The sequence below is a fragment of the Citrus sinensis genome, chromosome 3 (assembly GCF_022201045.2).
Source record: "Citrus sinensis cultivar Valencia sweet orange chromosome 3, DVS_A1.0, whole genome shotgun sequence".
Classification (NCBI taxonomy): Eukaryota; Viridiplantae; Streptophyta; class Magnoliopsida; order Sapindales; family Rutaceae; genus Citrus; species Citrus sinensis.
This window is the reverse complement of record NC_068558.1, coordinates 37,050,339-37,067,392: the sequence shown is the minus strand read 5'-3', so window position 1 is coordinate 37,067,392 and position 17,054 is coordinate 37,050,339. Positions and strand designations below refer to the sequence as shown.

The window sequence follows — 17,054 nt, the reverse complement described above, 5'->3', positions numbered from 1 at the left end:
CACCGAGTTTGTACCGACTCTCAAACCGAAACAGTTTAGGTCTATTTCAGCAAAAATAAGTAAATAACCAGCCTTCCGAATAAGATAGCATTTGCCCTCTTAAGTTCTAATTAACTACTCATTGTGGATACAATAAGAGACTGCAGCTACTGAATCACTCTCAGACCAGACAAACTTTATCCAAATATCAGTAAATGCTTAACAGTTTAACATTAGAGGGCAATTGTTTTACTATTCATTGTTCAAATAATCACATGAATATTGCCTGGAGTCTGGAGTCTGGAGTCTGGGGACAGGAAACGGGCACCATATACTTATGATAAAATCTTGTAAAGGTAATCCAATAAAGACTCTTCAATTACTGAATCCTGCTATCACCAAGGTTGGAGAAGCAATTTACATTCATATACCATCCTTAAAACATCAACAAATGGGTAAAACTTACAAAAAAAACGACACACAAATTTAATTTAAGGCGTGTCACTCAAGAGAGGAGACTTTTGTACATTTGCTGAAGCTAATGGATGTAAAAGAGATTCGCTAACAGAGCTAAGAAAAAAATTGAGATTGAGGCTTATGAGATGAAAATCTCGGAATTAATGAAAAGCTCTGTGATTAGAAGCTGATTATCGGAGATATATAGTCTATATATACACCTGCAATGATAAATTTTACCCAGCTAATAGAAAAAGCATAATAAAAAAGCGTTAGTTGAGAATAAAACCCAAAAAGAAATGCATACACACCAAAACAATTAATCACTGATTATTGCTCTTTATTTCCTAATCTCTACATAAAATCTAATTCACCAGCTACTGCACAGACTATTGCATGAAATTTCAACTATATACGGGCGGAGATGAAACTGGAACGAGGGTCAGTTCAAGTTGGAGGAGCAGATGAGCAGCTTGATTGCGATTCGCGAGTTATTTCCTCCGTGATTGGAATTCGAGGCAGGGTCATGATCACATTGGGAGTTTATCACGTCTAACTGATGTCTCAGGCAGAATCATGAATGCCTATGGATGTTCGGTGGGGGAAGGATGGTGTTAGATAGTTCTTCGTTCAAATGCACTGGAAGAGGCGGCATCTGCCTCATTATGGCAGATGTGTTATTCATTCTGCAATGAAGAATCATGTAACGTAAGGAAAACAAGAAAACAGAAATGAGCTTAAATGATTGCGGAAGAAAGAACCTGAAGGGAGGGGGGGGGGGGGGTGATTTCCAATTTTGATAGTTGGCAAATTTGTAGAACATATAGAATCAGCTGCACACTAATAAGCTACAACTTCCTATGGTCTAGTTTCCCTCACGTACTTTGGCAGTTTAAGGTCTAATTTCAGTTGCATACAGTGGCCATGGATTTGATATTTAGTTTCAGTTTTGAAAAGTCATACTTATCATAAAGGTTCAAGAGAATACTATCTTTAAGCACCTGAAGAAATTATAATGAAATAGTAGATAAAGACAGGCAAACATACTCATTTAATATTCGAAGAATATTATCGCGAGTTTGGCATAAGAGACTGATATTGTCCTGAATCTGAAAAGGAAAAAAGTTATAAAAGTAAGCAGTGACGGCCAACAAGGATAAAAAATATGAATAAAACAAGATGACTTATTCAAAATGTCTCCAAAAAGCATAAAGTGAAACAAAATTGGAAATTTTTTATGAAAGTAAAAATGTCATTCAACAATAATAAAAGCTGTTCAGAATCTCACAATGATTTCTATACCTTCTATCAAAAGAAGGAAAAATAACACCATCTTCCAATTAATAAAAAGGAATTCATTTCAATGAATTTTTCTCTTCCTTCCAGTTATCCAAATTACAACCAGGAGACAGAACTGCTGATCACATTCCCGGTATTTTTTGAGATGTTCCAATTGTAAACAAATCAAGTGTTATATATAAACATTACTTTTCACACACATGAACAAAATACAACCGAGATCTATCAGACAAGAGTTGATAATCAACATGAAAGTACAGAAGAAAATTACTGAGGCAGATAATGAAATAACCAGATTGAAATGAAATCATATATTTTACAACAGAAGCACTTAACCTGAAAAGCTGCAAGGTTTGCAGAAATTTGATTCAAGGCCCGTGCATTCTTCTCAAGAGTATCTCCTATATTACCGCCAATGGCTGCAACCACCACAAAGCAGATTTCCATTATTATGTTGCCATAAATGTTTCATGGACCTGAAAGAAAGGGAAGAAGAGAGAAGTGGGGCGATAGTTGAGCTGGGGGAGGATCTACCAATCGAGAAAGTAATGTTTCATCTTATTGAGGAAATTATCTCTCAAGCAAAAAATACCTTTAACAGAAGTGCCATCACCATGTCAACTATAAATGCATAGAAACCATAGACGGATGAATCATATTAATTCTTAAACCAAAAATGCACAACATGTTCTATAGCATTCAAGCTCAGCAATGAAACAGTGAAACAGCTGGACAAGACAGGTCTGATTGAATATCTCATTTAATTGTTAAAATTTCCCTCTATCCCGTAACACAATTTATCTTCCTAAGTAAAAAGAGATCCGTAACTCATAGATTACTTCAACAACCATTTTTAAGTATGTTATATATTTCAAGCATCAAGATGTACAGTATCATTATCATTCTCAATGAATGCTGCACTGTTTCCTCAACAGCTTAACAGTGAGATCTTGATTCATCTGAAGTAAAATAGAATTTTTTTTTTTTGATAAAGTGGGAATTCTAATTTCAGGTTGTTAATGGAAAATATCAGATACAAAATGAGAAGTGCATGAGACAATAAAATCTAGCCCAAAAAAGAAGTAAGCTTAGGAGATGAAAAGCTCACACACAAATGGAAAAGAGTTGTTTTTCCATACTAAAATTATATTATAGACCTACGAAACAGAACGGCAAATAAGCAAGGAAGAGCTAACCTTTGAGAGAAAAGCCATCATCATAGTTTGGAGGAATAATTGTTGATGCATATGGAAGAACATTGGACCGGGCTGCAAAGTGAGCTGGCTTTACTGAAGGATCAATAACTCTTTCCTATAAATCAAAATCAAAAGATGTTCCTAAGCACCGATAATCTATAAATCATAACAACAATTCTTAACATATTCACAGAAAAATTTACGGCATCAAGCCTACATGCTCCACATCGAGAATATTGTTGTGAATTAACATATTTCAATAAAAGTCTTCCCCTACTCTAGCATCTCAACCTTCTAGTTAAAGCCACAGAATTGGTTAGATACAACTGCAACAAGCAATAAAGAAATTTGATACAATTGTGATATAACAGTTGAAGTTAATAGCATCAGTCATTGTTTCAAGAATATATAGCAGTAAAATTGACAATGTGACTAAGAAGATTAGCTGACGAAACTTTCGGTTTCATTGAAAAGAATCATAAGACTTGAAAGGAAAATGATGAATGTAGCAGAAAGTACCAACTTTCAACGATTTCAAGAGATATTAGCAAAAATAAGTGACAACAGAGTCTTTTTGTCTGAAAACTGAAGCCAATGCAGTTCAGTTGATATGGTAGTTTCTAATAAATTCATGTGCAATGCACATCTCCTAGGAATTAGATCTGTTAGAATCCAAAGCTTTCCTCACCAGCTCATTTTGGGGGGGGGGGGGGGGGGAAAAATTTAAAATCTTTAGTAAACTTTTAACATACAGTCCATGTAACTTTAATGCACATTAAATCGAGTTTAATGTATATACTATCTACTGGCAAGATCACCTAAATGTAATCCGGTTCTTACATTCATTAGTATGTTTAATTTAAACATGTTTAATTATTCGAGGGTTTTATTTGACTGCATTTATTATATTAAATGAATGAAGCTTCAATTTCATATTATATTATGTTCCAATTTTTAATATTTTAAAAAATTAATCTCTAATTTTAAGGCGAACAAATGTAATAATACTAACACCAAACACAATGATAAGACCAATTTTAGTTTCAGAAAAAAATTTCTACATACCAATAAACTATATAGTGACATTTAATTTCAACAATGAAGAATGTGAGGTATTATGATTTCTGAATTGTGTAACTAATAGGTGACCTTATTTATTTGAAGAATATATAATGAAAGTTTTGATGTCCATTCCCATAAATAAAGCATGTGGAACTTTAGCAACTAAATTAAACAAAAGCTAAGATAAGAAACTCAAGTTTCACCGTTAACTGACATAAAATATAATTATAAATATAAAAGGTTTATGCAACAACTGGATTCGAGATTCACAATAAAATTTAGTAACTCATGGTAAAAGTTCTCCCCCCCCCCACCCCCCCCCCCGCGCCAAAACAAACTTTTGCACCAGTTGGGAGAACCAACTTGGCTGTGGAGATTGTTGTTAAAGAGCCAAGGAACTTTCTGCAGTGGAGCTCAATATTACAGGTGCTTATTATCTTGCACACTTATTCTTTTCCTTATTGTTAGCGAATACGTAATGGTTTGATCAATTTTCAATTGTGGCTAAATTTAAGATAATTTTTTGTTGGTTTTAATAAAAGATGCATCTCTTTCATTGGAGCACATACATGAACCCAAATAGTCCTAACATGGTAACTAAAATATGTCGACCAAACTAAAACATGAATTTAAAGATTAAAGATATTAACACAAATGCAATAGCTACAACATTTTACTAGATTGTACCTTTTTATCTTTGCTCTTCCTTGATAATTCTTCTTTCCTTCTCTTGCTATTTTCTTTCTTCTGAACAAAGATATTATATAATTAGTTAGAAAAATTAAACTATAACATCAAATAGCACTACTTTAGATCTCTTCCAGCTATTATATAGATATATTTTCCAACCCCGCATACTCGATGGATATTCTAAGCACTGCTCTAACAGAGCAGCAAGAACCAACAAACGGCCAGTCCAAAGATTTATAATGATGTTATTTCACTAACATGCTTAAAGCCACTCAACTGAAGCAAAAATATCTCAGTGGTTATTAACCATGCAGTTTGCAGGTTCAGGGACAAGATTTTAATTCATTTGCAAATGAGAAATATACAGAATGTACACGCAAACAAGAACTACGGATCTTACAGTCATCCATCTGCAGCGCAATGCTACATCCCGCACTGTTTTATTATTGAGATGCACAGCTATCTTTGCATAGCGAGTTAATGTTCTGTCTGATGCATATCTGCAGCGAAAAAAATGACCACTTCTATCAGACAAACTACTGTTGAATGAAACAAAATCAGCACAGCCTAATCTTTAAACTGAAGCTTATGCAATTGAGATTACAAAGAACAGCCGAAAGGATAGATTCTAAGCAACTAAAATGAATTTAAACCAAGGCATCAGCCAATATTTTTGTTACAACTTTTAACAGAAACAATGTATTGTATTTTGATGTGTTTAACATTCAGGACAACTATTTGAACATGACACAGCCACCATAGAATCCTCTTCAACTCTCTTTCTATTTCTGTATATATATTTATAAGCTTACACTACTATTCTATAAGACTCCGCAAAAATCTTGAGAAGCTCACAATATCAAATTATTTTGGTATGCTTAGCCTCATATGAAACCAATAAAGGTAGGCCTGGCCTTTCTTTTCATGAGAGGAATGAGTGTGACAAACGCAATAGCATATAGGTGCAGTTGAAGGCTTGTAAAAGAGAGTAAGCAAATAATGAGACAAAAGAACGATGTGAGGGGAAAAATTTTGAGTCCAAATTGGTGTCACCCTTGTGTGAGTGATGTGGCTTTTTCTTTTGTGTAAAAATCTGTACAAGCATAGCATAGAAGTGAGCTTGAAGATGTACTGCCTGAAAGTCATAACCTTGCTACTGCAAGGAAATCAGGAGGGGTTTAAGGCTTTTCTTTTCTGAGTAGAATTCCATTATTGAACACACGGAAACATGATAATTAATAAGTAAATAAAGCATTTTTCTTTATAGCACCACTTTGCAGGTTTCTAATTTGTTTGCACACTACAGCTTCCTTAATCTAATAGTTCAATGGGCAGCAAAGAGTGACATGAAAACTATGCAAAAATATAAGTCATAAAAGAATCACCTAGAGATTATATTACATGCATGGCACATGTAATCAAGTTGCAATTTACTTATACAGGTATCCTGTTTATACAACACAGTTATTACATAGAACAAACACTTCCTCAATCAAGAAAAAGTGAGTCTATAAGAGTGTGGGTGCTAGTTGGCTTCAACTGGTAAAATCTCTTGAGTTGATCCAAGAGATTTGGGGTTTTTAAACCCCCCCCCCCCCCTCACAGGGGATGGGTGAACATTTAGTTTCCATTTATACTATACCCTGAGAAAAAAAAAATGCCATAAGAGTTGCCGAGCAGCAAATTATCCTAGGTAAGTGGAGGAAACAGGAATTAGACCTCATTTTTCCCAATGTATTTTCATTTATAAAAGAAAAGGAAAAAAAAAAGCAGATTATCTCGCTCATCTTGCTACCATGGGAACCATCTGCATACATTTTTGTGGCTTACTTCAGTTCATGAGACAACATCACACATTGATCCATCTTGTAACTAAAGTAAGTGAAAGATGATAATGAAATGATATTGGTTGGACACAAGATGAAATCTCTCACTAATTGTTGGTTGGCTGATGGCAACAAAAGCGGAAACAAGCGTTCTTCTCACACTGTTGCTAGCCCTAGATTTTCACAACTTGTGTTCCTCAAAACGTTAGACCATTCAACAGGGACTATTATCATGAAGAATCTTAATACAATATTAGTAATTATCCTATATATTTTACCAGTTTATGTCTTCATGAAGCTGAGAAACCTCAGCTACTTGGCACTTAAAATATAATTTGACAAAGTCAAATAGAGGGAAAAAGAAAGTGACAAAAGCAAGGAAGCAAAACAAAAAGATGTTTCTGCATCTACCGTACACACAAGAAAGGTTCAAATGGAGCTATAGAACTTTCAGAAAACAGGGTGGTAAGCGATTCTAACAAGGTTCAGCAGATAATCCGACTTTTCTCATCTGGAAACGATGACAATGCAGTACATATGACATGAAACCATATTGGTTACGCTTCTGTTCCCTATCTTTTCATCCTCCTAAGTTAATCAAATACAACTTCTGCCCAATTGATCCTGTCCTAGCCAAGAGGAACATGAAAGAGCCATAAAAACTTGACAAAAGAAAATCCTATCACTTTTTTGGCTCATCGGAAGTTTCCCTACTTGTAGTTTCTCATCTATCATTGAGTTGATACAAAGATCTGGGATGTCACCAATCCCTCAACGACTGAAAATTTTTTAACCCTGCACCAAATTCTAACAGACATCACTAAATTTTAAATCCCAAGTAGTAAATTAGTAATGCATACTTAATAATTTACAAACCTATCCAGATCATTATTACCATAAGTTAATATCGAAGGCATGTGTACAAGCCAAGAGACTATCAAGATTTCCTAAGAACCAAGCACTTAGTGCCCAACAAAAGAAAATGTACCAAGAACTCAAGTTTCTAATTAAATTTTGAAAATCGAAATCAACTTTTACAAAACAAAAGTCAGAGTCTTTACTCAAAGAAAATAAAAAAATCACTCGCACACTCCATTTTACTCGGAGACCCCAAAACAAAAACACAAACAACCAAAAAAATAAATAAATAAATAAAACAACAATTATTATGACAGAAATTAATAAAAAATAAAAATAAAACACTCAATAAAGACTCAAAATTCAAGGAAAAGAACTCAAACCCGTCAAATATTAAGCAAAACCAGAATGAACCCAAGTAACAAAACCCTCAAATAAATAAAAAAGATAAAAGAAAACTCACTTCTGAAGCCCATCTTCAAGAATCGCTTGCTCCTCTAGCGTCCACTCAGAGGAGATTCCCGGGTTATGCTTCAAAATCGCACTCCATCTCTCCGCCAGCGTTATCGAATTGCCGTTACTCTGATTCGGCGTCGTAGCATTAAACGACGACGGATGGCGTCCGTGTCCGTGACCGTGACCGTGACCGTGACTATGTTCTTGATGATGATTACCGGATGAATTCGCCATGTGTCTCACAAAAATCAAAAAGAAAGAAAATATATATATGTATATATATCTTTCCTTTGTTTAAACTTGCTTTGCAACGCCGCGTTTAAAGATTTTGATAAAGTGATTCCCGCGAATCAATGAGTTCATCAGATGGAGAATTTTTATTACGTACTAACGAAAAATAAATTGACAAAAAAAAGAAGAAAGAAGAAGTTTTTTTTTTAATAACAATAAATATTATTTACAACAGCACAGCGTGTGGGAAGCAGTGAGGCAACTGGGTACTGGGAATCGTCGAGCGAGAGAGACAGAGATGTACGGAACTGAAAATGAAGGGGAATTTGAAGCCAATTCAAGATGATGAAAGCATTTATATTTCTCTTATTGTTTTTATTTGTTGTTTAAATAAGAGGAAAAAGCTTTTTGTTTTTTTCTTCTTTAACTTTTTATGTATTTGCTTTTACTGTTGCTTTTAGAATATTATTAATTTGGCGCTAAATTCACAACATTTGGCGCTTACTTAATTGCTTGTAAAAAAGGAAAAAAATATAATTTTTATTGATAGGCTTGCGATGGGATTGAGATATATATTTTTATTATATAAAAAAATAGAGATAAAAATAAAATATTTTTTTATTTCACTTACGAAACGGGATTGAAATTGATAAATTCCGTCTCATTACTACCCTTAATATAGCTAATAATTTATCTTAAAAAATTATTTGTAAAATATATAGAATTATTTTTTTATTATTTAATCTAATAATCACCAATGAAGAAACTCAAATTGTCATTTTGTTAGCGATCTCTTAGAAAGGAAAAATTTCAACAACGCTAATATTGCCATGTCACATCCTCATGTCGGCACATCAAAATTTTAATAATTTTTAAAAAAATAATGCTGTGCTCAATGAACAATGATGTTATTGTAATTTTTTTATTTCAAAAATCATAATATTGAATAATTTTGAAAATAGGCAAATTGGTCCTCAAATATATTATTGTTGGTGATTTATTTGTATAATTGAAATAATGAGCAATACTAAAGAATATCCAACATTTGATGCCACACTTGCCAATAATCTAGAACTAAGAATACAAATTTAGGTTAAATTCAGTTTACTCCCATTATTAATTAAGAATTATTAATTTAGTCCACTATATTTATAAGTTATCACAACACCCCATTCTGTTTGCTCTCTCAGTCTCAGTTAATGATGATAATGAATAGAATTAAATAATAATAATAATAAGACTGTGTTCTTGTTTTTTTTTTTCTTTTTACTTACATATCTTCATAATCTTCCATCAAGAATTCAAGAATCAAACTCAATTCTAACAAACAAAATTTTCTTTCATGCAAAAATCAAATTCGATCTGCATAAATCAATAGCAACCATAAATTCAAATGACAAATTCATTCGCGCGATTTCATGAATTTTTTTTTTTAATTGTCCTTTCTATTTGTTTATTTATAACCTGGCATCTTAAATTAAAATGTCACATTCTAATAGTTTATCAAGTCACTGTACTTTGTACTTTCCCCCTAAAAAAAAAATCATTGCACGATGTTAATCATTTCTTCAATGTTTGACCTAGAATTTATTTAATTTCAATTTATAGCTCTCCTTTGACAATACTATACAAGGCAGAGGCTACATTGGAGATGAGTTGGAGCATCTCCAACGTAGAGCCGCCTCTAAAATTATTGGATGCATGTAGCTGAATTTGAAATTGTATTTAATGATTTTTGAGGTTGTTTTACATTAGAGCATCTCCATCATATCTGAACTCAATATACAAATATTATTTATACATTTTAAATGAATTTTAAATGAATCATGACCAATTTTTTCATTTTAATAAATCTTGATCGATGGCACATAAATAATAATAATAACAATGACGCAGCAGCATCAAAAGACCCGTCTAAATTTAATTAAAATTCACTTTAGCATTATGTACAGAACGTAATTTTAATTATTAAAAGTATGGGCAGAGTTTTATGCATTCCTTCGAATAGAAAATTTATTTCGTAATTATAATTTTCAGAAACAACAATTGTATTTAGTTATTTAATTTATTTTTTTCCTTTTACATTTTATTTTCATCGACCAAAATCGATCTCACCCCTACCCAGCGGTCAGCAGCAGCCTTCCCTCACAACTTTTTAATTATTTCTACTTTTTGATTCCCCTTTTTCTAAGCTTTAATTAATTTGTTAATTAATTGGTTCAATAAAGCTAATGTGAATGACATTTCATTTCCTTTTTCCCCGCAAATTGCTTGTGTGACTTGACGGCCTTTTTGCAACTTGTCATATAGTGGATGACTTTCATATTTGTCTAGTCAATAATAGATCATATGATTTTGAAATAATTTTATTACATCAAAACATAATTCATTCATTTAACCAAAACTTCAAAAATCTTCCACGCTGATAATGAGTGTTATTTGATGTAACAATTAGGAATTTTTAGGTTTGTAGAAGAAAGAAATCAGATTCCAAATCTATATATTCAAACCAGATTTTGGTGAAATTGGAATTATGTTTATTTACTCTTTTCTTATTTTAGGAAATTCCAAATAATTTATAACAAAGTTAGAAATGTATTAAATTCAACTATCAAGAAATAGAATCTTTGAAAGTCACCCCCCTAAAAAAAAATGATTGGGTGGCATTGGGTAAAGAGGCATCATATATAAAGGTAATCAATTGGATATAGATTCTCAATCAACCATTACATAATAGTCCTAATAAAAATGAAGAATTTAATGGATGAAAAATTAATTCATAATTTTAATGCAAACACTTAAGCTAAAGGAAGAGGCTCTAATAGATTATTCCAAGAATCAAATAAATGGAGATATTCAAAAGATTCAATTCTCAAATTTCAGCTTCAAAACAAAGCAAACTCACAAGACTTAGCCAGCTCTGCAAAACCCTTATAGATGAAGAAACAAAAACAAATAATAATGTCTCAAATTTAAAACTTGAAGAGTGAATAAAAGATATATACATAAGGAAACAAAGAAAGTGTGTGATAATATTAACAAATCACATTGCACAAAGCCACATTAATTTTAAATTTACTAAAATAAAATAAATTTATTGAAAGAATCAAGAAGCATGGAAGTTGAGAAAATTGAGAGAACCTTTGATTGAACTTAAGGGAGGTTGGAATCTGCGGGCAGTGAATGGAAAAGGATTCCTTTCCGTGTTATTTGAGATGTAAAGGCTTGAGAAAGTCATGGCTACTTTCCATATTATTATTATTTTTCATTAAAAAAAGGTAAAGAGAGATTTGATGCTTAAACATTTTGTATTATATGAAGTATATCTTATTTGTTGAATCAACAAATTTCTTAAAAAACAAATACTAATTTTGGTGACAGAAATACAAATTTTTGGGTAATATATTGCGTTTAAATGATGCTTGATAAATTCGTTTTCCAATGTTTGTATTATTAATTGTCTTCACTGTAAGATATACCAAAGGTATCTTAGATCACTTGTGGGGAATATCACGTGCATTGGTTATTGAAATGTTCTTCAGTTAATAAAAATTCTGGACTCAGAATTGGTCTTTGGTGCAATGAAAAATCAATTCTCATGGAATCTACTCGTGTTTTATGCAGAAAAAGAAAAGCTTTGTGTATTCTTTCACTGAACAAATGTCCTGTGACTTCTTCACATCTCTTTGAATAAAATCATTTCATTAATATAAGTCTTGTACTCTTAAGTCGTTTTGATTATAGTGCCATCTGTTGATTTGGAAAGATATCTGGTAGAATTATATATACCACAACGAGTTCGATTCATTAAATCTTTATCAAAACATGAATTTGGTCACCTATGTCAATTCATTTTATGGTTTTAAGTAAGAATCGAACTTGAGTGACTTTTATTTATGTAAGTCTTGTATCATCAAGTGGAATCTTATCTCTCCTTGTCTCCCAAGACCAAATTCATCTTTAATTTAATCCTCTTTTCTCCCCTTAATTAATTTACTTAAATTTCAATACCCTATTATTTTTGCTTTTTTCAAGAACGAAGACCTCTCTGATGATTGCTATAGGCAACTTACTAATGGATTGGAGGCCGAGCTTGCCATGATCTCTTTGTGCTTATCACCACCCCAAGACATCCGCAGTATTCAACTTCGGAAGAAATGTGAGGCTGTTGTTTAATTAGTTTCAAAGCAAATTAAAGCCTTACGGAATAATGTTAATTAAAATTTGTTTTACTTAATCAATCATTTTAATAAGCATGCGTATAATTTACAATGATTTTCAAATAATTTTTGTGGGAGACTTACGCTTTAGTTAGTTCCTTTTAGCCTAGTCCATGATAGATTTTTAATCCATTTCATCATTCCTTTGTGTTCAAACAGTGAAGTAAAAATATTTGTTTCAAGTAAAAGTTGCCTTCCAATAGATAAAATAATTGGTTTATTCCCAAATAATGTGGCTGGGTGATTTTAAAACAGCTTTATTTAGTTAGTCACTCGAGTTTAATTCTTAGGACGGTAAGGAGATTAAAAGATGAATCTGGTCTTTATCCATCCTTTTGTTTTTAATTAATAAATTAACGTGTCAAATACTCACTTTATATATATTAAATTAAGAATCGATCGAGTAGTCTTCAAATACTTTTATTTAGTTAAAACTTATCAATCTTCCTAATGTTGAATATTATTTTGAATCTTCAAGATTAAAACGTGCACGAGATGTCTGAAATAACCTTTAAGTGTTCTTACAAAATTTTGGTTGGAATTAAGCTTAGAAACATATAGAGTCCTTAATATATTCTTTCTCAAAAAAATCCGATATTGTTGAACAAAATTCTGCCAATACTTAGAACTAATGGAATCGTTGCATCGGTTCCTAAGTATACATAAAAGTAAGACGCACATTTTTGCTCTTTTTTTCTTTGTAATTACAAGTTTAAAATGAGAATCCACTAAAAAATGTAAATCGCATTACTTTTGAAAGGATAATTACTATAAGATCCTAAGTAGTTTTTGCGGTAAAGCCATAAAGCTTCTTGGGATGGCACGAGATATATGAGTTTTGAACCTTGATCACCCAAGTGGAAGGAGAATTTAGTTGCTGTCCGTTTATAGTTAAAAAAAAAAAATCAACAAAAACAAAACATGAGTAGTTCCCTAAAGACCTATATATATTATCATTAAAAAAATAATTCAAATATAACAATTATGACTTCGTGTTGGTTTGCTATTAGTTTTTTTTTTCGAGATTAATAGTCGTTTCATTTAATTAAATATTTCTACTTTTTTTTTTTCCTGAGATCAATAGTCTTTTGATTTAATTATGTAGAAACTTTGAGAAATAAAAAAAATGTTGATATTAAAGAAAAGAAAGTCGGAAAAAAAAAGAGATTGAAAGCTCGATCTCGTTAAAGAAAAATGGATAATTTATCAACTTTTCTTTCCTCCCAATTATAATAAAGGTTAAAATTCATTCTGCTTAATTTATTTATTTATAACAACAACAATAATAATAATAATAATATACTGAAGGATTTACGTAAAATCTTATTTTTTTAATTATATAAATTGAGGGAAAAAAAACTCAATTAAGCAAATGGAAAAGGTCTATCAATAAGTAGTGATTTGGACAATATTTGATGTAGAGTAAGAAATTGAAGAAATCCTATTGAGTAGGTTAAAATTTATGATATTTAGGAATATTTTAATTAATTTGTATTCTAGTATAATTTGGGTTTCTATTTATAGTTTTATCGTTTAGGCATTGTTTATTTGAGTTGCATTCCTGATTAAGGTATAAGTCTTATTAAAATAGGTTTTCTAGTAAAATTAGGATAAGTCTTAATTAGTTTAAATAGGTGGCTTTTGTAGTTTTTACAAGTGGAGGCTTGGATTATTTGTTATTAATTATTTCTTAGAATAAACTCTTAGTTTGAGTTTTATTCTCGGTATTTGTGAAATCATTTAACACATAGATTCATAGATATTCTTAAAATCAACATAATTTAGTTTATTTCTTTATTCTTTTATTTTCCAGAATCAGTGAAGTACTTAAAATATCCCTATCTATTGACCATCCCACATCTTTATCCTTTCGTTGCATCAGTTTCATTGCAGAGCATTCTTTATCAGTACTTCAAATAAAATTCAATAGTATTGATGAAAAATTTAGGCCTTTATAGCAAGCAAGTTGTGTCGCATTTACTACTTGATTTCTTCTATGTTTAATAACAAATATGAATGCAATGCAGTTAGTTTTTGCTTTAATTAAGAGCCTTTTATGAGCTTTTTTTAAATGCTTTAATTGTAATTTATGTTAAAAAAAAGAGATTTTTAATTAATCCTAATTTCTACTATTTTATATATGTTCATTATCCTTGTATTCCTGATAGAATTATTTGTCCGTTTTCTAGTTTCTACATTGATAGTAAATCCTTCAAGAAAATATCTTTCAGCGTATTTAAATTTGAATTAATGAACATCAAACACAATCATCCTAAAGTCAATCCCATGATACGTTTTTATTTACAAAATTTTAATTTCATAAGGAAAGAACAATGACATCCCTCTGATTTAGCGAAATGGTTATGGAAACTCCCTTATTTTAGAAAATAAATATAAATATAAATAAATAACTATATATATACACCAAACCACAAACCACAAACTATATCTATGTTATTAGTTTCCCTACTTTCATACATATAAATGTCTAGCAATAGATCTCATTCCCAAAATACAAGAGAGGATTAGATTAACATGGCAGCAGGCATGGAGATCCATTCCTTCATCAAGATCGGTAATTTTTTCTTAGTTAGCGGATTGGTGGTATTAATGCTCTCAATGGTGCTTGCAGTTCAAGTTGAAGTAAACGATCTTATACATTTACCTCCCCGGCCATCAGAAATTCGCAATTTCCATTTGGGTGAGTGTGGAACAGCAGTAGTCGCTGAAAGCTGTCAGAAGGCTTTCTCCGAAATCATTAATTACAAAAATGAAGATGCTGATGATGATGATACCCTCTCTCACGAATGTTGCAGACAACTTTTGGGCGATGGAAAAGGTTGCTACGATATTTGGGCATCTTATGATATCGGGAGACACCCTGAAGTAAATGAAACCAAAGCATATGCTAAGGCACAACAAATTTGGAGAGATTGTCATGTTGCTTAAAAGAATTATATAACATGCATGCTTTTCATATATCTACAGATGATGTTATTAAACAAATAATTTCAACATGGAAATTAATAAAATATAAGTTTCATTCAATAATAAATGATTTCATAAACATGATCAGTATTACAAATTTACAATAATCGAAACAAAAGTCTGAAATATAGTCCTAGCCAGGGTATTAAGTGCACAATACATTCCTTTTTTCTTTTTCTTTTTTTTTTCTTATTTCTTTCTTTTTTCTATTGTCAAAATTAATACGCCGTCCCTTAAATCAAAGTGGTTTACCTTTTTCACCTTAGGGTGAAAATTTTATAATAAACAAATATAATATTAAAATTGTATAACATATATTAATTATAGAACCTAAATGCGAGTTCTTATTAATTATCATAATTGATAAAACTTCTCGAGATATAAGAAGTCTCGCCTTTGAACCTCGATGACATGGGGAAATAGACATAACCAACAAAGCTAAATATATAAAAATCAGCAAAATAAAACATAGTATTTCTCCAGAGACTTATCATCACCTTAATGATGGTGATCTTGTGAATATTTGATTTTACTTAATTAAAATTAAAATTAAAATTAAAATTCACGATTTCACTTATTTTCGATGTGATCTAAGAGCATGAATTTTTTTTAAAGATGAATCAGAGCTCTCTAAAGAATGTTGCCAGCCAATTGTGGATGAGGGAGATGGGTGCTTTGATCTCACTGTAGAATTTGATTTTCAGATAAGCCCTGAAGTAATTAATAAATAATAATTAATCGAACCGAAGCAATGTCCAGGGCAAACCAAATTTGGGTACATTGTAATGAGGTTGTTGCTATATATATACTGTTTTCATATATCGATATTGATGGTGTTATTTATCTAATAACTTCAATATATATGGAAAATTAATAATATAAGTTTCATGCAATAGTTAATGAATTCTTAGGTAGCATTTATGTATTTTATATTTTGAAATCTGAATGAATTTGAATGTTATTGAAGTTTGAATGTCTGAATGTCTGAATGTCTATGTCAAAATAATATGTCTGTTTTTATTTTTTGATGTGTGAGTGAAAGTAGTAAGTTGTTTGTTTTTATGAACTCAAAGCATTTTAAATCTAATACTTTTATACTTATACTTGAAAGCATTATTTAACTTGAAGTTTAAATAGGTATATATTTATAGTGTTATTTAGTACAATAATTTTTATATGTTATAGATATTTATAAGTAAGCATTTGATAAATAATTAATGAAAAATAAATTTTATGACATTACTTTTTACAATTTAAAATAATATTTATACATAAAAGAACTGTTATCTAATAGTAAAAGAATTTGTTTAAAATTCAAATTGAATGTATGTTAAGTATTTAATATGAAGTGAAGTTTGAGATCAAGAGAAATTTTAATATAACATCTAATAGCTAGGTAGGAAACAAATATATTTAATGAAATTATTTATAGGAAAAAATTGATTTTCAATTTAGACGTTTTATCATTAAGATAAAAGTCAATAAATTTTACTTTTTCCGTTCATATAAAAATATTTTGCAATAAGACTTTAGATACAAAAGCAAACAGGTTAAAATATCAAAACATCTTAAATTAAGTCAAATTAATATTTCATACATAAAAACAAACAACCCCTTTGACATGAATATTTACAAATTAGTGATCACACACACAAAACGTCTCTACTTTACCCAATAACATTCAAATCTATTTTTTACAAAATTATGATCGAAATGTCTGATGTGTTAGTCCTAGTTCCGGAAGTGAAAGGTATATATATATATATATTCATCATCGATATACATAACTTTAA

The 17,054-nt window shown here is 30.8% G+C and overlaps 1 protein-coding gene across 1 annotated transcript; it reads right to left on the bottom strand.

Annotated features, from left to right (window-relative positions):
* Positions 1-694: 694 nt before the first annotated feature.
* Positions 695-8,420, bottom strand: LOC102612668 (uncharacterized). Its single transcript, XM_006478696.4, has 7 exons — positions 7,830-8,420; positions 5,083-5,182; positions 4,680-4,739; positions 2,931-3,045; positions 2,071-2,153; positions 1,483-1,544; positions 695-1,121 (listed from the first exon to the last, which is right to left on the bottom strand). The coding sequence occupies exons 1-7, from the start codon at positions 8,054-8,056 to the stop codon at positions 1,010-1,012; spliced, it is 759 nt and encodes a 252-aa protein (XP_006478759.2). The 5' UTR covers positions 8,057-8,420; the 3' UTR covers positions 695-1,009.
* Positions 8,421-17,054: the final 8,634 nt, after the last annotated feature.